At 34.3% G+C, this 27,239-nt stretch overlaps 3 protein-coding genes across 5 annotated transcripts; all 3 read right to left on the bottom strand.

Annotated features, from left to right (window-relative positions):
• Positions 1 to 907: 907 nt before the first annotated feature.
• On the bottom strand, positions 908 to 13,348 carry LOC135844651 (uncharacterized). 3 transcript variants are annotated; one of them, XM_065362910.1, is made up of 2 exons: positions 13,259 to 13,319; positions 908 to 2,813 (listed from the first exon to the last, which is right to left on the bottom strand). In XM_065362910.1, exon 2 carries the CDS (start codon positions 2,801 to 2,803, stop codon positions 941 to 943), a length of 1,863 nt encoding a protein of 620 aa, XP_065218982.1. In that variant the 5' UTR covers positions 2,804 to 2,813; positions 13,259 to 13,319; the 3' UTR covers positions 908 to 940. The 3 variants fall into 3 exon arrangements, with proteins under 3 accessions (XP_065218982.1, XP_065218984.1, XP_065218981.1); XM_065362912.1 differs by lacking the exon at positions 13,259 to 13,319 and adding an exon at positions 4,532 to 4,663; XM_065362909.1 differs by lacking the exon at positions 908 to 2,813 and adding an exon at positions 8,114 to 10,035 and having other exon boundaries at positions 13,259 to 13,348.
• Positions 13,349 to 14,746: 1,398 nt separating this feature from the next.
• Positions 14,747 to 18,385, bottom strand: LOC135843573 (uncharacterized). Its single transcript, XM_065361504.1, has 2 exons — positions 18,267 to 18,385; positions 14,747 to 16,635 (listed from the first exon to the last, which is right to left on the bottom strand). The coding sequence occupies exon 2, from the start codon at positions 16,623 to 16,625 to the stop codon at positions 14,763 to 14,765; it is 1,863 nt and encodes a 620-aa protein (XP_065217576.1). The 5' UTR covers positions 16,626 to 16,635; positions 18,267 to 18,385; the 3' UTR covers positions 14,747 to 14,762.
• Positions 18,386 to 20,941: 2,556 nt separating this feature from the next.
• Positions 20,942 to 26,324, bottom strand: LOC135844970 (uncharacterized). Its single transcript, XM_065363383.1, has 2 exons — positions 26,110 to 26,324; positions 20,942 to 22,886 (listed from the first exon to the last, which is right to left on the bottom strand). The coding sequence occupies exon 2, from the start codon at positions 22,874 to 22,876 to the stop codon at positions 21,014 to 21,016; it is 1,863 nt and encodes a 620-aa protein (XP_065219455.1). The 5' UTR covers positions 22,877 to 22,886; positions 26,110 to 26,324; the 3' UTR covers positions 20,942 to 21,013.
• Between the last annotated feature and the right edge of the window lie 915 nt (positions 26,325 to 27,239).

Here is a 27,239-nt window from a genome sequence, read left to right as displayed (position 1 = left end):
GACCACCTTGGGTTTAAACGAGATAACATTTTCCTTGGCGACTGACTCACCAAAAGTCACCAAGATTCACCAAAAGTCACCGATACAAAATCGATCACATATGATCACTGCTTGGTGAACCCCAAAACGAAAGAGAGAATTAAGCAGGATTTCCTAATCTTGCAATTTTTGTCGAAAAAGCGAGATCAATTTGGCAAAAAATGATTTTTTAAAGCAACTTTTAGTTTTTATACTAATAAAAAAAACTTTAAGGTTTTTTATGGGAAAATTAAAATTTATTTTTGTTGAAAATATATCTGAATTTTTCACGAAATTTTAACCCATTTTGATAGGTCACAAGGTCACTTTCAACGTAATGTGTAAGTTGTTTTCCGCCAAATTTAGTTCAATGGTCGTGGATCGAAAATGAACTCGTTCATTTTATAGAAAGTATGAGTTTTCAAGGTTCCCCGCCTTAATGATGTCTATACGAACAAGTTAAAAGATTGAGTTGATCCTTGAGGCCGAAACCACCGTCGACTAAATTTTCGGATCGCCACATTACCCATTGAGCTCTTCAAAAACGGTGCAATTACATATTTATTCAAACATTTTTGTACCTTTAGCAGTCTTCCAGCGAATTTATTCAAACTAGCAGGGTTGCCAGATACTACTAAAGGGAAATTTATCGAAATTGTAGGGAATTTTTACAGAAAATAGTCACCAGGTAAATACATCCGTATGTGGAATTTTTTCAAAAGAAAATGTCTAAACTTTATGAGGTTGAGAGAGATGAAAAATTTCAAAAGTTTGTCGCATAATACTTACGTTGAGCAGCAGAAATATAATAACATACTTATAATAACTATTTTATAAAAATTCTGTAGGTATTTTTATTGGGTATTAGGAAGGCGTACTTACAGATTCGTAAATTACACATGAGTAGGTATATTTAGTTAAATTACAACTTTAAAATTGGTTTTCCATTATGCACCGAACACCACTGCATAAACTTTGGAAAAAAAATATCGTTATGGAAATTATACACAAAATAGGTTCTACAGGAAGGATCAATGGATATTGAGCAAAATTCATCGAAAAACAAGCGTTTCACATTCTTCAGTTCGTCATTCTTGAACACCATTTCGACAATTTTCACAAAGTCATCGAAACCCCGCCTAAGTTTAGGGAAGAGGTCTAACATCCCTTGGCTGACCCAGAAGGTAAATCCGGTAAATGTTGATGTGATAAACCATTGCTTAACCATCAACCCTGGTTTCGGATCGTCATCAAAAATCTCATCAATGAATCGGCTGAATTCATCCCATGTATCAGTACTTGTAATTAACTTGATGTCAAAAAAGAAATCCATAGTTTTCAATTTCTGTTCCAGGAAGTCTCGTTTGAATATTTGAGCAGCAGCCGCATCATGAGAAAAGTAAAACTCCAATGCTTCATCGAAACTTTCGTACTCCATACATTTCAACAAGTACTTTAAATGTCCTACAAATGCAGGAGAATCAATAACCAATTTTTTCAACGTCAATTGGTCATCCGGGTTTGGCAAATACAGGTCCAGGAAGCTGCTCAAAAAATCTATATCACACTCTAGAAGAATTTCACGATTTGGTAGTCTAAAAATCAATTTTTTTCTTTCATCTGCGGATATGAGCTGAAGAAATCGGTCAGAGAATGTCGAATCCCCATCAGCCAGTAACAAATCCATGAACTTGTCCAACTTTGTCTGAATAACATGATTTCTCTGATGAGCGGACGCAGTGCTCCAAATCTCATCCAATAAAGACGTTGACTTCCAAGTTACATTTGTTTTCAACAATTTTTCAATCAATTCAGCAAATTGTTCTACAGTCATCTGATCTCCAACATGACTCCATGCCCAAAGTGTACATCGTAATGAATCGGAATATGAAGCGAAAAATTTTACAATTGTGTTGCTCGTTTTACGCAGCAAACGTTGTTGCAGAGACCGAGACATTTTAGAAATAATTTGTTCCAAACAAATAAAGTCACTTGTACTTCTTACAACAGACTCATTAATCCAATAAGCAACAAGTGTTACTCGCTGATCGTCATTTAAACGACTCCAGAAAACATTTTTAAGAATCTCTAACTCAGCATGATATCTAGAAATGGTCCAGTCTACTGAATCATTATTTCTGACTGGTATTCTGTGCAGTTCATTTCTAAGATAACAAATCCAATAAAAGCAAATAAAATTGCTTTCATGAAAATGTCTAGTAAAAAATTGGGACGGAAGGCAATCCGACGAGAATTTATTTATCTCGTCTGCCATGCAATATCTACACATCACGAGGAATTTCTGCCATTCAGTCAAACTAACATCTTTTAGAATCCTTCTTGCGCTCTTTGAACAGTCGATTTCTCCATTTATCGACCAAACCCACCACTTTGGATCAATAAGGCGAATTCCACAGTGATCTTCGAGCTTTAATGTGCCATAGTAAAAATCTAGCACCCAATTTCGAATCTCTGTACAGACCTTATTCATGGAATTTTCGAGAATATCTTCAATTGAAGCAGGAACATTCAAATGCTTCATAAGTTGCTCATTGTGCTCCTGGTAATGGTCGAAAAGATGTAACCCGATCATAAAACGACAGTGAATAACGTTAGTATCTTCAGCTTTGATAAGTTGGTACTTTGATAAATTGCTGTACCAGATTGTTCGGCAAACTTCATAAGATGATATTTCTTGCAAGCTTGGCAGATCGTAGAGAAATACATAGCGTTCTTTGAGGCTCTCATCGTCGTAATTTTCTCCTAGTGTTTGATTAATGGACATCTTGAATTATCTGAAATTCAAAAATGCGTCATTTGACAAGAGCAGTGCAGAATAGCAAGAGGCAAGACCCTAGACTAAGGATAAAAATAATTAGTTAAATTGAAGGAATTGTTCGCATCAATTCGAGTGTTACTTAAAAAATGTATGCTTCGTGAAAAACTTCAAAAATTCTCCATAAAACAACTTTTTAAAATTTTCGAAATTCCCCAAAAATCCAAAAACGAACTTTAGAAGTTTATAGAATCTGAAATTTAATTCACGACGATTTTTGGACAAGTTCTTTCAATTTAGCTTGATTTTGTTCAAATCCAAGAACGCCACTTTAAAAGGTTACTTTGTTGGTTATTTATTATGTTACCACGTCCTTTTCAAGAAAGACCCTTCATTGGACCCTCAAACGCCGTTGGCTCTCATGTATCATTGTAGAGCGCCCTAAATTTGGAAAAAATGAAAAAAAATAATACAGAAATATTGATGCCTGTACAAGTTTTTTAAACATTTTTCAATGCGCAGATTCTTTCTAAATAACAATCACATTTTTAAGAACCCCCCTCCCTCCCTTGGTCCCCAAATTATGTCGATCCTTTTGTATAGTATGAAACCCCGAAAATTCAAAGAAATCGACTAAGATATAAAATTGATGTCTGCAAGTACAAATCATTTTAAGATTTTTCATCTCTGGACAGAATACTTTTAAACAGGCCTCTTTTTCACTTCTTTTTTGAGGTACGCTAATTCTCGAAAGTTGTAAGTCTACAATTTATCGTACTCCATCCCCACCTCTAGACCACCAAATTGCGTTGATTTTCGCCTTACATATCTGTTTAAAAAGTACTTTTTCTTCTCCTAAAGTCCTATTTTCTTCCAAATTAGCCAATTCTGTTTTTTTTTCTGTCAAATTTGCCCAAGTCAAAAAAAGTCAAAAAGCGCCAATTTATGGTAAAATAGGTATTCAAGAAGCATCCATTTCTGTCAAAAATTGTCAAAAAGCATCCATTTTTGATATTGTCAAACAGTGCTGTTCTTTCCAAAAATGCCTAAAAATTCCTTTATTGTGTCAAAATAATCAAAGAGATTCAATTTTTGGCGAGTTGACGAAAAGTCGTAATGTTTTTTTTCATCAAAATTCTCAGTAAGTAATTTCTTGACGAAATAGGTAGTCAAATGGTCGTAATCAGAAATTTTTGCTGTTTTGTCCAAACCTCCAAAAAATATTGATTTTTGCCTAGCCTGCCTAAAAAGTCTTCTTTTTGTTTCATAGTTTGCTAAACAAAAGCCCTGGTTTTTACAAAATTGCTTAAAAAGCTTCTTTATTTTGTCAAATTTCATTTAATTTTTTCATTTTTCTTCAGTTTTTATGGCAATTTTTCGATATTATTGAACTTTTCTTCAAAAAACACGTCCTGCTTCTAAATAATTCTTTTTTCGAGAAAATCCTCAACAATTTTGGCCACTTACCTAGTAGGTACTTACATAGAAACCTTCAATGTTGAAAAAATCAAAGAACAAATTAAGAATGTGGTAATTGTTGGCAATCAACCACGAAAGTGATCAATCACTGAAATCAATCCCTTGGTCTCCAGGAGCAATAATCTTGGCTAGTTCACCTCATTCAGATACAATAAAACTTCCACCATATATAAATAAGGACACCCTAAGGCTGCACCGTGCGGTCATCAGTCATCATACAGGACACTTATGTAAAAAAAAATACAGAAATTTACTTACCACCGGCCACCTAGACGAGAATCTTGAAGTTCGCAAAAATCTTAAAATTCTCAAATAAATACATGTACCACCAATAACGTCCTCTTTTTGATAAATGCTAACAAACACTGTGAATTTCGACTTCCTTCCGACTATGGCTAAGCAGTATGCAGTCACGCCGAAGAATAGATAGGCTTTGAGAGCGTGACAAAAAAAACCTGTTTCAGTTTCAACACCCCTAGTTCCACAGAAAGTACCTGGATGACGACAGACTGCAGCCGGTGTACCACATTTGTACTGTCCTTGAAAGTACTTATGTATGTATTTCTTTTCAAAATAATGTTGAAAAAGAACAGTACATGCTCATGCTCTCTGTCAAGTGATTGTCTACTGACAAGAGAACCTAGCAAAGTGACCACCTTGGGTTTGAACGAGAAACGAGATAGTCCACAATCCACAAGGCTAAAAGTGTTCACCTACCGAACTTTTTTTGGGGACATAAAGTTTACTTGGCATAACGTCAGTACCACTTCGGCATTTACAAAAATGGTGAAAAAATTTTTTTTCACTTGCACATGGGGTGGGGGGAGGTTACAAAGGGGTATTTTTTGACCTAGAAGGGGGACAAAAAATTCGACCGGGGATGGGTAGCCTGGTGTCATAGGATGCTGAAAATACAAAATTTTCTGCCGGCCTCCTGCACAATCAAAAGTTATGCAACCCTAAACGCAATTTTTGCCCATTTTTCGAAGTTTTTCGACCTTAGTTCTAAATGTATGCGAGGGGGACAATTTTTTCTTTCAAATCTCGTTAGACGGCACCTTTACCTTTCCAAAATCACCACATTCACGAAATTCGACCGGCACATTCTGTCGTAATAAATTTTCAAAGTTGAGTAAATGGGGCTTTTCATCAAATACCAAGTTCGTAATTTTTTTTTCAAAAGTGGTCGTGTGACCTATTAAAATGAGTTAAAATTTCGCGCTGAACTCAAAAATATCAACAGTTTTTGTGTAATCCCCCTCCCCGCCCATTAATCCCCTAAAAACCCAAAAAATGTTGATTTATAATAAATTTAGCTTCATGTGAATAATTTTTTTTTCGAAAGTGGTCGTAAAACCCATTAAAATGAGTTAAAATTCCACTCTGAACTCAAAAATATCAACAGCTGTTGTGTTACCCCCCCTCCCCGCTCATTAATCCCCTAAAAACCGAAAAATTTTGATTTATAATAATTTTTGCTTCATGTAAAATAGATTGCTTGCACTTGGCTCCTTTCCGCGACCTGATTGAAATCATTTTTTTCACGATTCTTTTTATTCTCTTGATGAAATTCAAAAACAGCAAACATTGTGAAGAAGGAGGAGAATTTCTGAAATGAAAAATCGCCATATTTATCAGAATTCCACTTTTAATTATGAAATATTTTTCAGAGACATACATATTATGTGCTTAAAATTAGAGTACATAAAAGTAGTAGTTTTATTCATCGAAATCAGAATCGCTAATATTTTCTTCATCATCTGATTCCTCAGCTGTGTTTTCAGGAACAGCACAGTCTAAATCCCTTTAACTAAAATTTTAGCTGCTTAAGTTGATTTTTCCATTTGTTGGCCAGTTATTTTTCAAATTCAAAATTGACCAAGTTTTTATGCAGTAAAAGTAATGAAAATCAGTCCTAAAACTAATGTCAACTCCCCCAAACTTCCAACATTTCAGTTCATTCTGGAGCCTCCAGTCACCGGTGTGATTTCCAAAGTTTTCAGAATTTTAACATTTCTCCACAAAGCATTAAAATTAAATTTTGGGCAGATGAAAATCAAGAATGGGCCGTATTCTCGGCTCATTTTTGTGGCCGGCATATTTTTATTGATAATTGGAAAATACTGGTCTGCAAAAGGCACTCGGGGTATCGCCCAGGAAATACACACAAGTCGAGAATAAGCCACAACTCGATTTTTAGATTCTTAAATTGATTTCCACGCATTCTGTAGGCATTTTCAAATTCTGCACGAAACGAAAATCACACTGGAGGAACCAGAATGTCCAAAAAAAGTCACATCTAAGCCCGAACAAAACTTTTCCCCCCCCCCCCAAAAAAACGACAACAACAACTTTTATAACTAAAAACGCTCGAAAAGGTAACCAAAAGGTACCTACCTAAACAAAAAAATACCTATCAAAACGTACGCAAAACATTTTAAAATGACCTTCGAAAAAACAATTCAATTGAAAAAAAAATTATAACAAAGTGTTTTGCAATTTTTTTTTTTTTTTTTTTTTAACTACATAGGTATTAGGTACATATTATAATCTTTTGGCAACAAAGTGAGAATTTTTACGATTTCTCGCAAAGAAACAATTTTTGGCAAAAATTGTGACAAAAGGAGGGGATTTTCGGGAATATTGTGCAAAAAATGAGACTTTTAGGTAATTTTTGTAAAAAAAAAAAACTAGATCTAATTGGAATTCTTTGCAAAGAATCGAAAATTTTCCCCCCATAAAAAGCTAACATTTTTCCAGTTATTTAAAAATCGAGAACTTTTGGCACTTTTTTTTTGGACAAAAAACATGGCTAAAAATTTTAGTAAAAAACAAGCTTTTTTGAGAGTTATTCGAGACTTTGGGGTAATTCTTGAAAAAAGCGAGGATTTTTACTGAAGTAAAATTTTTCATAATTTTACTAAAAAGTGAGAAGTAAGCAGTAGTTCCTAATCTTAACAAGTAAAACAAAAAATGATCGCCATTTTTGTCGAAAAAATGAGATCAATTTGTCAGAAAACGATTTTTTAAAGCAACTTTTAGTTTTGATAAAAAAAAATTTTTAGGTTATTTATGGAAAAAAGTAAAATTTATTTTCGTTCAAATATTTGAATTTTTCGCGAAATTTTAACCCATTTTAATAGGTCAAAAGGTCAGTTTCAACTCCCCAAAAGTTCGTTTTTACTTGAAAGTGGAGCTCGAGCATGACATAATAATATGATGAATTTAATAAATTCGATTGCGCCCTTCTGTGTAAGTCGTTTTTCGCCAAAAAGGTTCAATGGGCGTGGATCGAAAATGAACTCCTTTATTTTATAGATGGTATGAATTTTTTGGGTCCGGCATAATGATGTCTTTACGAACATGTTAACAGAGTGGAATCGGCCTCCAGCTAGGATTTTGAAACTAACCACTGGACAGTTGATCCTTGAGGCCGAAACATTCGTCGACTAAATTTTCAGATCGCCACATTACCCATTGAGCTCTTCAAAAAGGGTGCAATTACATATTTATTCAAACATTTTTGTATCTTTGGCAGTTTTCAAGCGAATTTTTTCAAACTAGCAGGGATGCCAGATACTACTAAGGGCAATTTATCGAAATTTTAGGGAATTTTTACAGAAAACAGTCACCAGGTAGATGCATCCGTATGTGGAATTTTTTCAAAAAAAATTTATAAACTTATGAGGTTGAGAGAGATTGAAAATTTCACAAATTTGTAGAGAAAAATAGAGAGCAATCTCTACAGCTAATTTGCATACATAGGTTTAGCAGCAAACATATAATAACTAATAAATATTTTATGAAAATTCGGTAGGTATTTTTTATTTGATTTTAGGAAGGCGTACAGATTTGTAAATTACACATGAGTAGGTATTTTGTTAAATTATTACAACATTAAAATTGGTTTTCCATTATGCACCACACACCACTGCATAAACTTTGGGAAAAAAATATCGTCATGGAAATGATACACAACATGGGTTTCATGGGAAGGATCAGTGGATATTGAGCAAAATTGATCGAAAAACAAACGTTTCACATTCTTCAGTTCGTCATTTTTGAACACAGTTTCGACAATTTTCACAAAATCATCGAGACTCTGGGTAAGACGAGAGATGTTTTTTGAGTGCCACAGCTGACTGATACTCGTAGTGTGGGTAAATGCTGATGTGATGAACCATTTCTTAACCATCAACCCTGGTTTCGGATCGTCATCAAAAATCTCATCAATGAATCGGCTAAATTCATTCCACGTATCAATACTTGTAATTAACTTGATGTCAAAAAAGAAATACATAGTTTTCAATTTCTGTTCGAGGAAGTCTCGTTTGAATTTTTGAGCAGCAGCCGCATCGTGAGAAAAATAAAATTTCATTGCTTCATCGAACTTTTCATACTCATTACGTTCCAATAAGTCTATTAAACGATCTATAAATGCAGAAGAATCAATAACCAATTTTTTGAACGTCAATTGGTCATCCGGGTGTGGCAAATACAGGTTCAGGAAGCTGCTCAAAAAATTTATACTGTACTTGTGAAACATTTCACGATTCGGTAGTCTAAAAATCAATTTTTTCCTCTCATCTTCGGATATGAACTGGAGAAATCGATCAGAGAATGTCGAACCACTACCAGTCAGTAACAAATGTACGAACTTGTCCAACTTTGTCTGAATAACATGATTTTTCTGATGAGCGGACGCAGTGTTCCAAATCTCATCCAATAAAGAGGTTGACTTCCAAGTTATATTTGTTTTCAACAATTTTTCAACCAATTCAGCGAATTGTTCTGCAGTCATTTGATCCCCAGCACATCTCCATGCCCAAAGTGTACATCGTGATGAATCGGAATATGAAGCGAAATAACTGACGATTGTGTGACTCGTTTCACGCAGCAAACGTTGTTGCTGAGACAGTGACATTTTAGAAATAATTTGTTCCACATATAAATTGCTCTTCGTACCTGTATGTTTAGACTCATTAATCCAATAAGCAACAAGTGTTACTCGCTCATCGTCATTTAAACGACTCCAGAAAAAATTTTTAATCATTTGTAACTCTGCATGATATCTAGAAATGGTCCAGTCTACTGAATCATTATTTCTGACTGGTATTAGGTGCAGTTCATTTCTGAGAAAATAAATCCAATAAAAACGAATAAAATCGCGTTCACGAAAATTTATAGTAAAAAATTGGGACGGAAGGCAATCCAACGAGAATTTACTTATCTCGTCTACCATGCAATATTTACACATCACGAGAAATTTCTGCCATTCAGTCAAACTGACATCTTGTAGAATCCTTCTTGCGCTCTTTGAACAGTCGATTTCTCCGTTTATCGACCAAACCCACCATTTTGGATCAATAAGGCGAATTCCATAGTGATCTTCGAGTTTTAATGTGCCATAGTAAAAATCCATCACCCAATTTCCGATCTCTCCACAGATCTTAATCATGGAATCTTCGAGAATATCTTCGATTGAAGCAGGAACATTCAAATGCTTTATAAGTTGCTCAATGTGCTCCTGGTAATGATCGAAAAGATGTAACCCGATCATAAAACGACAGTGAATAACGTTAGTATTTCCAGCTTTGATAAGTTGGTACTTTGATAAATTGCTGTACCATATTGTTCGGCAAACTTCGTAAGATGCTATTTCTTGCAAGCTTGGCAGATCGTAGAGAAATACATAGGGTTCTTTGAGGCTCTCATCGTCGTAATTTTTTCCTTGTGTTTGATCAATGGACATTTTGAATTATCTGAAATTCAAAAATCTGTCATCTGACAAGAGCAATGCAGAATATAGCAAGAGGTATGTACTTATAAGCATGAAAATATGTAATTACTTAGGTAGTTGAATTGAAGGATTAATTCGCATCAATTCGAGTTGCTCATAAAAATTTATGTTTTGTGAAAAAGTTCAAAAATTCTCCATGAAACAAGTTTTTAAAATTTTCAAAAATTCACCAAAAATCCTAAAAATCAACTTTGAAATTTGAAATCTCGGTCAAGGTGATAAGAACGCCACTTCAAGAGATTCCCTTGTTGGTTGTTCGCCTTTATTTTTACAAAGCTGGAATTTTTCACCTCCCATCAACCAAAGTTGTTACTTCGAGAGTAAAAATAATTCCCCATTTTTTAGTTTTCCCTTATCTGCAAAAAAGTGATACCGGTAGCCCCTTCCTCCCACTTGAATAAATTATTTAAAAATGACAAAAGTTCAATTTGTCGAAAATTTTCGTTTCTGCGTCAAAATTTTCCTAAATAATCTCCTCTCCAAAAAAAATTTGCTTCGGCTCTCCAGACCATATTGGCACTCTTACGTAGTAAGGAGCCCATCAAAGTTGAGAAAAATCACAAAAAATGAAAATGAATCAAAATTAGGGGAAATTTTTTGAAAATGAAGAGTGATATTCCAAAACTCGCTTTGTCCATTTTTATCAAAGTTGGGTTTTCAGTGGTACCTAGTAGATGAAGTATTAACTCACATTCCTACATCATCAACCTACCAAAATGAGGTGTTAAACTCACCTAAATAGCCAATTCACTAAAAATTTAAAAAAAAATAATATTCCAAAACACGCTTTGTCCATTGTTATTGAAATCTTTTTCAGCAGTATTTTGTGGATGAAATGTATACCTACACTCCTACATCATAAATCCACCCAAATAAAGTGCTAAACTCGCCTAAAAAGCAAATTTACCCGTTTAAAGGGAAACTGTTTTTCCTCTCTCCTGAAAAGTTGTGAAAATGGACAAAGCGAGTTTTGGAATATCACTCTTCAAATAATCTACATAACCCCTTTTTAGGAAAAAAACTTCATTGGACCATCAAATAATGTTGGCTCTTTTGTATGAAGCCCCCTTGGAAAAAATGAAGAAAGAAATGCAAAAATTGATGCCTGTAGAAATTTTTTGAACATTTTTCAATCCGCTAAAACTTCCTAAATACTTAAGCACATTTTCAAGAAAACTCCTCCCTTGACCCCTCCAAATTACGTGCATCCCCTTGTTGTATGAAGCCCTGAAAGTTGAATAATATCAAAAAAATTGATGTCCGCAGGCACAAATTATTTGAAAATTTTTCATCTCCAAGCAGAATAGGCACTTTTAAACAGGCCTTTTTTCATTTCTTTTTTGAGGTACCGTCAGGTGGGGTCACTTTGATTTCGCGAGGTGACTTTGATAGAGCTTATTTTTCTGCACGTTTTGATCTGTGGAGCGAGTAAAACGTCGAATTAAATTTTTTTTCCGAGCGAAGTGGTTACACTGATGGTTAATTGATACGATAACAGTGTTGAGTTGGTAAATAATTATTTTCGTCCCTGCTTTTAAGTTTTTTAAAAGTGGTAATTTTTCAAGATTTTTTATCACTCAACAAAAGTTGATGTTATAGTATTTTCAGATATGTAATAGAACATTGACTGATAGTCTATCGTAAAGCTACACTCCTTGGGAAATATCTCCAAAAATTTTGAGTTTCTAGGTTGAGCTGCCTCCGATCCTTGGCCCATTGTTCTCAGTGGGGACTGGGGATGTTATCGATTTTTCATTTTTGAGACTAAAAATTTAAGTTTTGAGACTAAAGTTAAAATCAATGCCATTTTCGAATTCAGCGTGAAATTTCATCCCATTTTGATAGGTCGCAAAGGTATTTTATTGAATATCTAAAAATTTTGTTAAAAAACTGAATTTTATAAAAAATTGAGGAAATACATACAGGGGCTTTTATCGCTTTTTCAATAATATGATGACTTCCTCTCAGCCAAAATTGATGAAATTTTGTATAGTAGGTCTAAAGGTGATGAGAAATCATTTTTTGAAAAAAAAGTACCCCTATCAAAGTGACCCCATCTTGTGGGTGACTTTGATACGGCCTTTGAGGGAAATTTTGAGGCACAAAAAAAAAAAAAAATCAAAAAGGTCATTTTGTGCGTTTTGACGTACTTTACACACTGAGTGGTGCAATTTTTTCGAAAACATCTTTCTATGCCGTACAGAGCAGAAAACATTTTTTTAAAAATCAAAGTGACCCCGCCTGACGGTAGGTACGCTAATTCTCAAAAGTTATTAGTCCAGAATTCATCGTACTCCATCCCCACTTCTAGATAACCAAACAGCGTTGATTTTCGCCTCGGCCTCTTTTTGTTCCTAAAGGTCCTGTTTTTTCCCAAACTTGCTAATAAGGTTCTGTTTTTTTTTCTGTCAAATTTGCCAAAGGTATAAGGTGCCAAAAAGCGTCAATTTTTGGTAGAATAGGTAATCAAGAAGTATCTATTTCTGTCAAAATTGTAAAAAAGTGACCATTTTTGATAAAATAGTCAAAGAGGCTAATTTTTGCCAAAATTGTCAGATTTTTGGCAAATTGACGAAAAGTTGGAGTTTTTTTTATCAAAGTTCTCAGGATGTAATTTTTAATGAAATAGTCGAATGGTCGTAATCAAAAATTTTTGCTTTTTTGCCAAAACGTCCAAAAAGCATTGATTTTTGCCTTGTCTGCCTAAAAAATCCTCTATTAGGTATTTGTTTCGAAGTTTGCTAAACAATAAGTCCTGTTTTTTTACAAAATTGCTTAAAAAGCTTCTTTATTTTGTCAAATTTCATTTTCCCCTTTCAATTGTTTCATTTTTCTTCAGTTTTTATGGCTTTTCTTCAAAAAACTCGTCCTGCTTCTAAATAATTCTTTTTTCGAGAAAATCCTCAACAATGTTGACCACTTACCTACATAGAAACCTTCAATGTTGAAAAAATCAAAGGACAAATTAGGAATGTGGCAATTATTGTCGATTAACTCCGAAAGTGATCAATTACTGAAATCAATACCTTGGTCTCCAGGAGCAATAATCTTGGCTAGTTCACCTCATTCAGATACAATAAAACATCCACCATATATAAATAAGGTACACCCTAAGGGCTGCATCGTGCGGTCATCATACAGGAAAACTAAAAAAAAAAAAAAAAAAAATACAGAAATTTACTTACCACCGAGACGAGAATCTTGAAGTTCGCAAAAATCTTAAAATTCTCAAATAAATACACGTACTCGTACCACCAATAACGTCCTCCTTTTGCTAAATGCTAATAAACACTGAATATCGACTTCCGACAATGGCTATGCAGTGCAGTCACGCCGAAGAATAGATAGGCTTTGAGAGCGTGACAAAAAAAAACCTGTTTCAGTTTCAACACCCCTAGTTCCACAGAAAGTACCTGGATGACGACAGACTACCGGCGTACCACATTTTTACTGTCCTTGCTTTCAAAATAATATGAATTTCGGACAACGAAGTTGAAAAAAGAACAGCGCATGCTCATGCTCTCTGTCAATGCGTTTGTCTATTGACAAGAGAACCTCTCGAAGTGACCACCTTGGGTTTGAACGAGACAGTGATTTTCGGGAACAGCACGGTCTAAATCCCTGTAACCAAAATTTCAGCTGTGTAAATTGATTTTTCCATTTGTGAGCCAATTATCTCAAATTTAAAATTGACCAAGTATTTATTCAGTAAAAGTAACGACAATCAGTCCTCAAACTAATATCAACTCCCCTAAACTTTCAACATTTCTGATCATTCTGGAGCCTCCAGCGCGATTTCCAAAGTCTTCAGAATTTTAAAAATTTCTCCACAAAGCGTAAAAATTGAATTTTGAGCACATAGAAATCGAGAATTGGCCGCATTCTCGGCTTATTTTTTGCCCGGTATATTTTTGTTGATGTGGAGAATACTGGCCTACAAAAGGCATTCGAGGCATCGTCCAGGACAATACACTTAGGTCGAGAATAAACTACAACTCGATTGTTAGCTTCTTAAAATTGATTTCCACGCATTTTGTAGGCATTTTGAAATTCTGAAAAACAAAAAAAACTCAAAATCACGCTGGAGGCTCCAGAATGTCCAAAAATGGTCACACCTAAGCGCAAACAAAATTTTTTCCAAAAAAAAAACGACAACAACAACTTTTATAACTAATTACGCTCGAAAAGGTTACCAAAAGGTACCATACCTATACCTACCTAAACAAAAAAAGTAACAAAACGTAGGCAAAACATTTTTGAAATCACCTTCGAAAAAACAATTCAATTGAGAAAAAAAATTATAACAAGGTATTTTGCAATTTTTTTTTAAGTGCAAAGAATGAGACATTTAGGTAATTTTGTAAAAAAAAGTATAGCACTGATTGGAATTCATTGCAAAGAATGGACAATATTCCGCCAATGAAAAGCTAACAGTTTTGTAGATGTATTCGTGTGTGGAATTTTTTCAAAAAAAATGTCTAAACTTATGAGGTTGAGAGAGATTGAAAATTGTAGAGAAAGATGGAGAGCAATTTCTACAGCTAATTTGCATACTTACGTTGAGCAGCAGAAATACAAAATATATTTTATAAAAATTCGGTATTTTTTTATTGAATACTTAATTGTTAAAAAGGTACAATTTGGTAAATTACTCATAAGTAGGTAGGGGTACATATTTACACAGTTAGATTAAAACTTTAAAATTGGTTTTCCATTATGCACCGAACACCACTGCATAAACTTTGGAAAAAAACTATCGTTACGGAAATGTCTCACAAAAATGGCATCAGGCGAAGGATCAGTGGATATTGAGCACAATTGATCAAAAAACAAACGTTTCACATTCTTCAGTTCTTCATTTTTGAACACCATTTCGACAATGTTCACAAATTCATAGAAACTCTGGCTAAACTGAGGGACGAGTTTTAATATCAATTGACTGACCCAGTAGGTAAATTCGGTAAATGTTGATGTGATAAACCATTGCTTAACCATCAACCCTGGTTTCGAATCTTCATCAAAAACCTCATCAATGAATCGGCTGAATTCATTCCACGTATCAATACTTGTAATTAACTTGATGGCAAAAAAGAAATCCATAGTTTTCAATTTCTGTTCCAGGAAGTCTCGTTTGAATATTTGAGCAGCAGCTGCATCGTGAGAAAAGTAAAATTTCAATGCTTCGTTGAACCGTGCATACTCCATGCATTTCAATAAGCATTTTAAATGTTCTACAAATGCAGGAGAATCAATAACCAATTTTCTCAACGTCAATTGGTCATCCGGGTGTGGTAAATACAGGTTGAGGAAGCTGCTCAAAAAATCTATATCACACTTTTGAAAAATTTCACGATTCGTTATTCTAAAAATCATTTTTTTCCTCTCATCTACAGATATGAACTGAAGAAATCGGTCAGAGAATGTCGAACCACTATCAATCAATAACAAATCCACGAACTTGTCCATCTTTGTCTGAATAACATGATTTCTCTGATGAGCAGACGCTGTGTTCCAAATCTCATCCAATAAAGAGGTTGACATCCAAGTTATATTTGTTTTCAACAATTCTTCAACCAATTCAGCGAATTTTTCTACATCCATTTGATCCCCAGCACATCTCCATGCCCAAAGTGCGCATCGTGATGAATCGGAATATGAAGCGAAACACTTAACAATTGTGTGGCTCGTTTTACGCAGCAAACGTTGTTGCTGAGACAGAGACATTTTAGAAATAATTTGTTCCAAACTAATAAAGTCACGTGTATTGCTTGCTACAGACTCATTAATCCAATAAGCAACAAGTGTTACTCGCTCATTGTCATTTAAACGATTCCAGGAAAAATTTTTAACCAACTGAAAGTCAGCATGATATTTAGAAATGGTCCAGGCTATTGAATCATCATCTTCAACTGGTACTCTGTGCAGCTCATTTCTGAGAAAACAAATCCAATAAAAACAAATAAAATTGTTTTCACGAAAATTTTCAGTAAAAAACTGGGACGGAAGGCAATCCAACGAGAATTTACTCATCTCGTCCGCCATGCAATATTTACACATCACGAGAAATTTCTGCCATTCAGTCAAACTGACATCTTTTAGAATCCTTCTTGCACTCTTTGAACAGTCGATTTCTCCATTTATCGACCAAACCCACCACTTTGGATCAATAAGGCGAATTCCACAGTGATCTTCGAGTTTTAATGTGCCATAGTAAAAATCCATCACCCAATTTCCGATCTCCTTACAGACCTTATTCATGGAATTTTCAAGAATATCTTCGATCGAAGCAGGAACATTCAAATGCTTTATAAGTTGCCCAATGTGCTTCTGATAATGATCGAAAAGAAAAAGCCCAAACATAAAACGACAGTGAATAACGTTAGTATCTTCCGCTTTGATATGTTGGTACTTTGATAAATTGCTGTACCAGATTGTTCGGCAAACTTCGTAAGCTGTTAGTTCTTGCAAGCTTGGCAGATCGTAGAGAAATACATAGCGTTCTTTGAGGCTCTGATCGAGGCAGTTTTCTGCAAGTGTTTGATTAATGGACATCTCGAATTATCTGAAATTCAAAAATTCGTCATTTGACAAGAGTAGTGCAGAATAGCAAGACGTACAAATACTTAGACTTATGATAAAAATAATTAGTTGAATTGAAGGAATTGTTCACATCAATTCGAGTCTCGCTTAAAAAATGTGTGCTTCTTGAAAAAGTTCGAAAGTTCTCCATAAAACGACAATTTTTCAAAAATCCAAAAACGATCTGTAGAGTTTAGAATTAGAAATTTTGGTCACGTCGATTTTTCTACAAGTTCTTTCGATTTTGTTGATTATTCATTAACGTTTCACTGGATTACCTAGAAATATTTCAATTTTTTTTCATCGAGATCGAAAGTTTTCAGAATTTAATATTCTCAACAAATTAAAACAATTAAGTCAAACAGAAACATTGATCCAAGTGATTTGTTAGCTTGTTATTGTAGGTAATCCAATTATTTTTAATTGTCCTTCTTTTCAAAAAAAAAAAAAAACTTTCATTAGACTCCAAATGCAGTCGGCTTTCTTACACGGAGCCCCCTAAATTTAGAAAAAATGGAGGAAAAAATAGGTACAAAAATACCAAAATTGATGCTTGTACAAATTATTTGAAAATTTTTCATCTCTGAGCAGAATACTTTTAAACATGCCTATTTTGCACTTATTTCTTGAGGTACCTACGCTAATTCTCGAAATAGTAAGTCTATGATTTATCGTACCTACATACTCCATTCTCACCTCAAACTACCAAAAAGCGTTGATTTTCGCCTTATCTGTTTCGAAAGTCCTCTTTCTGCTGCTAAAGTTTTTTCCCAAATTTGCTAATAAGGTTCTGTTTTTTTTTTCTGTAAAATTTGCCCAAGTCGAAAAATGTGAAAAAGCGTCAATTTTTGGTAAAATAGGTATTCAAGAAGTATCCATTTCTGTCAAAAATTGTCAAAAAGCATCCATTATTGATAAAACTGTCAAAGAGGGTAATTTTTTCCAAAATTGTCAAACAGTGCTGTTCTTGCAAAAATTGCCCAAAAGAACAACTGTTTTTGCCTTAAAATTCCCTTATTTTGTCACAATTGTCAGAGATTCAATTTTTGGCAAGGTGACAAAAAGTTGTAATGTTTTTTTTTTCTTTTTTTTTTGTCAAAATTCTCAGGAAGTAATTTTTTGATGAAATCGTCAAATGGTCGTAATCAGAAATTTTTGCTTTTTTGTCCAAACCTCCAAAAAGTATTGATTTTTGCCTTGCTTGCCTAAAAATTCCTCTTTTTGTTTCCTAATTCTTCTAATTTTTTTCAGTTTTTATGGCAATTTTTCGATATTTTTGAACTATTCTTCAAAAATTACACCCCACTTCTAAATACAAGTTCTTTTTTCGAGAAAATTCTCAACAATGTTGGCTACTTACATTATATAGAAACATTCAACGTTGAAAAAATCGAAGAACAAATTAGGATTATGGCAATTGGCAATTAACTCCGAAAGTGATCAATTACAGAAGTCAATCCCTTGGTCTACAAAAGCAATAATCTTGGCTAGTTCAACTCATTCAATACAATTACAATAAAACTTCCACCATGTATAAATAAGGAACACCCTAAGACCACATACGTATACCGTTATCATACAGAAAAAATGAAAAAAATACAGACGATTACTTACCACTGAGACGAGAATCTTTAAGTTCGCACAAATCTTGATATTCTCAAATAATTACACGGGCCACCAATAACGTCCTTCTTTTGCTAAATGCTAACAAACACTGTGAATATCGACTACCTACCGACTCAATGACTAAGCAGTCACACCGAAGAATAGATAGGTACCGAGAGTGTGATAAAAGAACCAGTTTCAGTACCCCTAGTTCCAAAGAAAGTAGGTAGTAGGTACCAGGATGACGACAGACTGCCCTTGAAAGTATACATATTTTCTTTTCAAAATAATATGAACTTTGAACTACGAAGTTGAAAAAAGAACAGTACGTGCTCTCTGTCAACTGTCAAGTGTTTGTCTACTGACAAGAGAACTTCTCGAAGTGCCCACGTTGGGATGATTTTCGGGAACAGCACGGTCTAAATCCCTATAGCCAAAATTTCAACTGCGTAAATTGATTTTTTCATTGTTTGGCCAATTATTTCAAATTCAAAATTGACTAATTGTAAGTAATTATTCGGTGAAAGTAACGACAATCAGTCCGGAAACCAACTTCCCCGAACTTCCAACATTTCTGATCGTTCTGGAGCCTCCAGCGCGATTTTCAAAGTCTTCATAATTTTAAAATTTCTCCACAAAGCGTAAAAATTAAATTTTGGGCAGATGAAAATCGAGAATGTGCCGTATTCTGGGCTTATTTTTCGGACGGCATATTTTTATTGATAATTGAAAAATGCTGGTCTACAAAAGGCACTCGAGGTATATCGTCCAGGAAATACGCACAGGTCGAGAATAAGCCACAACTCGATTTTTATCTTCTTAAATTGATTTCCAGGCATTCTTCAGGCATTTTGAAACTCTGAAAAGAACGAAAATCACGCTGGAGGCTCCAGAATAAAATTATTTCCAAAAAAGAAAAAACGACAACAACAACTTTCATAACACTAAAAACGCTTGAAAAGGTAACTAAAAGGTACCTACCTAAACAAAAAAAATAGGTACCTATCAAAACGTAGGCAAAACATTTTAAAATGACCATCGAAAAAACAATTCAATTGAAAAAAAATTTTTTGAACCAATCTCTTGGCAACAAAGTGGGAATTTTTACATTTCTCGCAAAGAAACAATTTTTGGCGAAAATTGTGACAAAAGGAATGGATTTTCGGGAATTTTGTGCAAAAATGAGACTTTAAGGTAATTTTGTAAAAAAAAAGTAGCACTAATTGGAATTCTTTGCAAAGAATCGAAAATTTTCCGCCTATAAAAAGCTAACATTTTTCCAGTTATCTTAAAAACGAGAACTTTTGACACTTTTTTTTTGTACAAAAAACAAGGCTAAAAAATTTTAGTAAAAAACAAGCTTTTTTGGGAGTTATATTCGAGACTTTGGGGTAGTTCTTGAAAAAAAGCGAGGATTTTTACCAAAGTAAAATTTTTCACCATTTTGCTAAAAAGCGAGAATTAAGCATTAGTCGAGATCAATTTGTACTCTCCAATAGTTCATTTTTACTTGAAAGTGGAGCTAGAGCATGACATATGATGAATTTAATAAATTTGACTGCGCCCTTCTGTGTAAGTCGTTTTTCGCCAGAGGTTCAACAGGCGTGGATCGAAAATGAACTCCTTTATTTTATAGAAGATATGAATTTTTTTGGGTCCGGCTTAATGATGTCTTTACGAACAGGTTAATAGAGTGGAATCGGCCTCCGGCTAGGATTTTGAAACTAACCAGTGGACAGTTGATCCTTGAGGTCGAAACACTCGCCGACTAAATTTTCGGATCGCCACATTACCTATTGAGCCCTTTAAAAGGGGTGCAATTACATATTTATTCAAACATTTTTGTATCTTTTCCAGTTTTCAAGCTGCGATTTTTTTCAAACTAGCAAGGAGACTAGATACTACGTACATACTGAGGATACTTGAAGAGTCCACGGAAAGAACCAGGTAAGTCACTTTTTTTCAAAAATGAGTTTAGGGTTGAATTAAATTCACACTAAGGAGTAGAAAAATGTAGTCCATTTAGATTTTGAAAAAAATTGATTTTTTGTGGTTAAAATGGCCTTTAAAAAACAGAGGAGGGGAGAAAAATGAGCCGAGACCAAATGTGAGGCGACAGGAAGAAAATTTCAACATCGTTAACTATTTAGAATGCGAAAATTTTCCATTATGTCATCATAATAATCGATTTTCATCAAATTCAAGTTGTTGCAAAACACTAATTTTTCGATTCTTTGCTTGATTTTTTCACGAAAAGAGTGACTTTTCAACTCACGACTGGCATATCTCTTCATTTTTTTCCTACTATGCCTCAAGTTCTGTTTGTGGAGTGTTGTGTGATGTATTTCCAGTCATTACTTTGATGAATTTCAAATTCACTACAAAATTGGAGCATTCTGATACTTCAAAACGCCATAACACAATAGTTTGAAAAAGTGACTTACCTGGTTCTTTCCGTGGACTCTTCACTTATGGAAATTTTAGGAAATTTTAGCAGAGAATAGTTACTGGGTAAGTAGGTACATCTGTATTAAATTCTGTATGCGGAATTTTTTCAAAAAAAAAAAATATCTAAACTTAGGAGGTTGAGAGAGATTGAAAGAGAAAGATGGAGAGCAATCTCTACAGCTAATTTGCATACTTATGTTGAGCAGCAGAAATACAAATATTTTTTATAAATTCGGTATTTTTTTATTGAATATTACAAAGGTACAGATTAGTAAATTACACGAAGGTAGGTATTTTACATAGTTAGATTAAAACTTTAAAATTGGTTTTCCATTATGCACCGAACACCACTGCATAAACTTTGGAAAAAAAATATCATTACGGAGAAGTGTCCCAAAAAAGGGATCACGAGAAAGAACAGTGGATATTGCGTACAATTTATCAGAAAACAAACGTTTCACATTCTTCAGTTCGTCATTTTTGAACACCATTTCGACAATTTTCACAAAATCATCGAAACCCTGGCCAAGTTGAGAGATGAGTTCTAATATCCCTTGCCTGGCCCAGTAGATAAATTCGGTAAATGTTGATGTGACGAACCATTGCTTAACCATCAACCCTGGTTTCGGATCGTTATCAAAAATCTCATCAATGTATCGGCTGAATTCATTCCACGTATCAATGCTTGTAATTAACTTGATGTCAAAAAAGAAATCCATAGTTTTCAATTTCTGTTCCAGAAACTCTCGTTTGAATATTTGAGCAGCAGCTGCATCGTGAGAAAAGTAAATCTTCACTGCTTCATTGAACATTTCATACTCCATACATTTCAATAAGAACATTAAACGTTCTAGAAATGCAGGAGAATCAATAACCAATTTTCTCAACGTCAATTGGTCATCCGGGTTTGGCAAATGTAGGTTCAGGAAGCGGCTCGAAAAATCTAGATCACACTCGTGGAAAATTTTACCGTTCACCAGTTTAAAAATGATTTTTTTTCTTTCATCTTTGGATATGAACTGAAGAAATCGGTCAGAGAATGTCGATCCACTATCAGTCAGTAACAAATCCACGAACCTCTTCAACTTTGTCTGAATAACATGATTTCTCTGATGAGCAGACGCTGTGTTCCAAATCTCATCCAATAAGCACGTTGACTTCCAAGTTACATTTGTTTTCAACAATTCTTCAACCAATTTAGCGAATTGTTCTACATCCATTTGATCTCCAGCATATCTCCGTGCCCAAAGAGCGCATCGTGGGGAACCGGAGTATAAAGCGAAAAAACTAACGATTGTGTGTCTCGTTTTACGCAGCAAACGTTGTTGTAGAGACAGAGACATTCTAGAAATAATTTGTTCCAAAATAATAAGATCCTTCGTCCTTTTACGTACAGACTCATTAATCCAATAAGCAACAAGTGTTACACGCTGATCGCCTTTTAAACGATCCCAGAAAAATTTTTTGACCACCTGAAAGTCAGCATGATATTTAGAAATGGTCCAGGCTATTGAATCATTATTTCTAACTGGTACTCTGTGCAGTTCATTTCTTAGATAACAAATCCAATAAAAACAAATAAAATTGCTTTCGTGATAATTTTTAGCAAAAAATTGGGACGGAAGGCAATCCAATGAGAATTTACTTATCTCGTATGCCATGCAATATCTACACATCACGAGGAATTTCTGCCATTCAGTCAACCTGATATCTTGTAGAATCTTTCTTGCGCTCTTTAAACAGTCGATTTCGCCGTTCACCGACCAAACCCACCACTTTGGATCAATAAGGCGAATTCCACAGTGACCATCGAGATTTAATGTGCGATAGTAAAATTCTTTCACCCAATTTCCGATCTCTCCACAGACCTTATTCATGGAATTTTCGAGAATATCTTCAATTGAAGCAGGAGCATTCAAATGCTTTATAAGTTGGCCAGTGTGCTTCTGGTAATGATCGATAACATAAAACCCAAACATAAAACGACATTGAATAACGTTAGTATCTTCTCCTTTGATATGTTGGTACTTTGATAAATTGCTGTACCAGATTGTGCGACAAACTTCGTAAGATGCTATTTCTTGCAAGCTTGGCAGATCGTAGAGAAATACATAGCGTTCTTTGAGGCTCTGATCCAGGGAATTTTCTCCTAGGGTTTGATTAATGGACATCTTGAATTATCTGAAATTCAAAATTTCGTCATTTGACAAGAGCAGTGCAGAATAGCAAGACGTACTTACATTTAGGATAAAAATAATAAGTTAAATTGAAGGTGTTCGCATCAATTCGAGTGTTGCTTAAAAAATTTATGCCTCGTGAAAAAGTTCAAAAATTCTCCATAAAATAACTTTTAAAAATTTTCAAAAATCCAAATATGATCTGTAGAAGTTTAGAATCAGAAATTTTGGTCACGTCGATTGTTCTACAAGTTCTTTCATTTTTGATGATTATTCATTAACTTACTCACTGGATTACCTAGAAATATTTCAGTTTCTTTCATCTAGATCGAAGGCATTCAGAATTTAATATTCTCAACATCAGAAAATCAATCAAAACAATATAAGGTAAAGTGGGGTAATTCCGATATGGGGTAATTCCGATAGCAAGCCCTAGCTTTGTTGCAAAAAACATTTTGGCACAAATGATGAAGAAAGTAGGTAGTTTTGGTGCTAACCTACACCCATTAATGATCAGATGGTTCATCTGCTCTGTTTTGTCAAGTCTGTGCAGTGTTCAAAATCTGAATGCCCAAATCCTTTGCCACAAAAAACAGTGCACTTTTGAAACTCGTTTTTATCGTTCAAAACTTGTTGAAAAATTCTGTTTAGAAGCTGATATTTGATGAATACGTGTTAAAGTGTCAGTACCTCTTTTGATTTTGCTTTTATAATTATTTGTTTGGTGGCATTGAATTATTAAACATGTCGATCATTTTTCATGCTGTGGGGTAATTCCGATAGCCCCAGCAAAATTGTCCTGCAAAGTTTTTTTCTCTGTTTTGATGTATTATCGTTTTAGGGGGTCGAAATTATCAAAGAAAATCCTCAAAACGGGGCATTTTTCTCTAGTTGGTCTAGTTTTCAAAAATTATGCCTCAAAAATGCATATTTGTAAAAAAAATTAAATTTTTGTTCTAATGATTCAATTTACATGAAATAAAAACATAAATATGCAATAAATGGTATATTTCAACATTACTGGCTCGGAATTACCCTGGGAGAATTCCTTTCCTTATAAAACTCATTATCGGAATTACCCCATTTTTAGGGTAATTCTGATAACTCAACCTTCCAAAATGTTTTTTCAATTATATGTATGAAGCCTTCACACAAATCACTCTTCAATATAGTCAATGTGTAGCTGAAGGACGCAGGAATAAAGTTGTTACATCATTTTTGCCCCAAAATGTACAGGAAATCCAAAAAATGAGAAATTGCTAAAATTTTGAATTTTGCCATCGGAATTACCCCACTTTACCTTAGTCAAAAAGAAACATCAGTCCAAGTGTGGCGCTTGCTTGTTGTTGTTATTGTCTGGTAATCCAATTATTTTTAATTACGTATCAGACGTTACCATGCCCTTCTTTTCAAGAAGAAACCTTTATTGGACACTCATCTGCTGTTAGCTTTCTTGTACATATAAAGCCCCCGCGATAAATGAAAAAAAAAAACACAAAAATTGGTGCCTGTAGAAATTTTTTGAACATTTTTCAATGCGCAGAATCCTTCTAAATAAGCACATTTTCAAGAAAAAATCTATCTCCTACAGTGCTCCAAATTATGTCGGTCCCTTTGTTGTTTGAAGCCTCGAAAGTTGAAAAATATCAAAAAAATGTAAAATTGATGTCTGCAAGTACAAATTATTTAAAAATTTTTCATCTCTGAGCAGAAAGTCTACAATTTATTGTAGGTAATCCATCGCCACCCCTAGGACCACCAAATAGTGTTAATTTTCGCCTTAGATATTGGTTTGAAAAGTCCTCTTTTTGTTCCTAAAATCCTGTTTTTTCCCAAACTTGCCACCAATAAGGTTATGTTTTTTTCCTGTCAAATTTGCCTAAGTCAAAAAGTGTGATCTGTCACGAGAAAACCAACCTAGTGTCCAAAACGTAAATTTTACAGGAAGGGCATTTGAAGTTTTGAGTGTACCAGTATCAGGCGATCTAAAATTTGTAGGTCCGTGAAACTTGCACCACTTTCGGCCCCCATGAGTGCCAACATGATATATTTTTTTCAGAATCATCAGATTCAAGGTTGCCAAGTTCAATAATCAAAATTTCCCAAAATCAATTTTTTTGATTTTTTTGAATTTTTTGTCAAAAAGGTTGCAAAAACTACCCGAGTATGAATTATTAATGAAGAATAAGTTATTATTATTAAATTTATCACGTTTCTTAACAAATTTGTTCGAGGTGAAAAGAGTTGATTTTTCCAACTCAAGCCTTACTCAAATTTCAAAATAGGGCACAAATCCTCATTATGTGGGCCGATTGTTGCAAAAATTTGCATTTCGACTCCCCAGAACATACCTCTCAAGATAATCAAAAAAAAAAATGTTCAATTTCTACTGTAGTTGCTCTATTTTTTTGACCTCAGATTTAGGGTCAAGAGAATCGTTCGCGAACGTTTCAACCCCCACAGTCGGATTCAGCACCCTAAGTACTACTAATATCCACCATAAAAAACATATCGATTTTTTGGACACTAAGCTGGTTTTCTCGTGACAGATCACAAGTGTCAAAAAGCGTCAATTTTTGGTAAAATAGGTAGTCAAGAAGGTATTGTCAAACATTCGTGTTCTTGCCGAAATTGCCTAACAAAACCACCACTTTTGCCTAAAAATTCCCTTATTTGGATTTTTGGCGAGTTGACAAAAAGTTGTAATGTTTGTTTTGTCAAAATTCTCAGGAAGTAAGTAATTTCTTGATGAAATACGTCAAATGGTCGTAATCAGAAATTTCTGTTTTCTTGTCTAAACCTCCAAACAGTATTGATTTTTGGCTTGCCTGCCTAAAAAGTCCTATTTTTTGTTTCAAAGTTTGCTAAACAAAAGTCTGGTTTTTTGGAAAATCTTCGATATTTTTGAACTTTTTCTCAAAAAACACGCCCTGCTTCTAAATATTTTTTTTTTCGAGAAAATTCTCAAAAATGTTGGCCACTTGAATAGAGACCTTCAATGATGAAAAAATAAAAGAACAAATTAGGATTATGGCAATTGGCAATAAACTCCAAAGGTGATCAATTACTGAAATTAATCCCTTGGTCTCCAGGAGCAATATTCTTGACTAGTTCAACTCAGTCAGATACAATAAAACTCCCTCCACATATAAATAAGGTACACCCTAAGGCTACACGTACGGTTATCACTTATCAGTATCACTCAGGAAAACTAAAAAAATACTTACAGAAATTTACTTGCTACCCAGACGAGAATCTTGAAGTTCGCAAAAAACTTAAAATTCTCAAATAAATACACGTACCACCAATAATGTCCACCTTTTGCTAAATGATAACAAACACTGCGAGTCTGCGATTGCCGACTATCGACTAAGATAAAGCAGTCACGCCGAAGAATATATAGGTAGAGGTACTGAAAGCGTGATATAAAAACCAGTTTCAACACCCCCAGTTTCAAAGAAAGTACCTGCATGACGACAGACTGCCGCGCCGGCGCGGTGTGCCACATTTGTACTGTCCTTGAAAAGTTGAAACTTGAAAGTACATATTTCTTTTCAAATTATGTAACATGAATTTCGAACTACGAAGCTGAAAAAGAACAGTAGGTATAGGTAAGGTATATCTACATGCTCCCTGTACTCCCTGTCAAGTGTTTGTCTACTGACAAGAGAACCTCTCGAAGTGTCTACCTAGGGTTTGAACGAGACTGTGCTTTTCGGGAAACAAAATTTCAGCTACGTAAATTGATTTTTCCATTTTGTTGACCAATTATTTCAAATTCAAAATTGACTAATTGTAACTATAAGTATTTATTCAGAGTAATTACTATTATCAGTCCGGAAACTAAAATCAACCTCCTCGAACTTCCAACATTTCTGATCATTCTGGAGCCTCCAGTGCAATTTTAAAAGTCAACTTCAGAATTTTGAAATCTCTGCACAAAGCGTAAAAATTAAATTTTGGGCAGTTAAACATGGAGAATGTGCCTTATTCTCGACCTATTTAATGAGTTAATCCACATTGCATATTTTTATTGATAATTGGAGATTGCTTGATCTACAAAAAGCACTCGAGGCATCCTCCAGGAAATACACATACGTCGAGAATAAACCACAACTTGATTTTTAGCTTCTTAAATTGATTTCCACGCATTCTGCAGACATTTTGAAATTCTGAAAAAATCGAAAATCACGCCGAAGGCTCCAGAATGGCTATAAAATGGTAAAATCGGTCCCCGAACTGAAGCTAATAAAAAACAAACATTTTTCCAGTTATCGAGAAAGCGAAAATTATTGACATTTTTTTTAGCAAAAAACAAGGCTAAAAAATTTAATAAAAAAACAAGATTTTTTTGAGA

This window comes from Planococcus citri, chromosome 4, assembly GCF_950023065.1.
Source record: "Planococcus citri chromosome 4, ihPlaCitr1.1, whole genome shotgun sequence".
In the NCBI taxonomy this organism is placed as follows: domain Eukaryota; kingdom Metazoa; phylum Arthropoda; class Insecta; order Hemiptera; family Pseudococcidae; genus Planococcus; species Planococcus citri.
The sequence above is the reverse complement of the archived record's forward strand: the minus strand, read 5'-3'. Positions and strand labels throughout refer to the sequence as shown.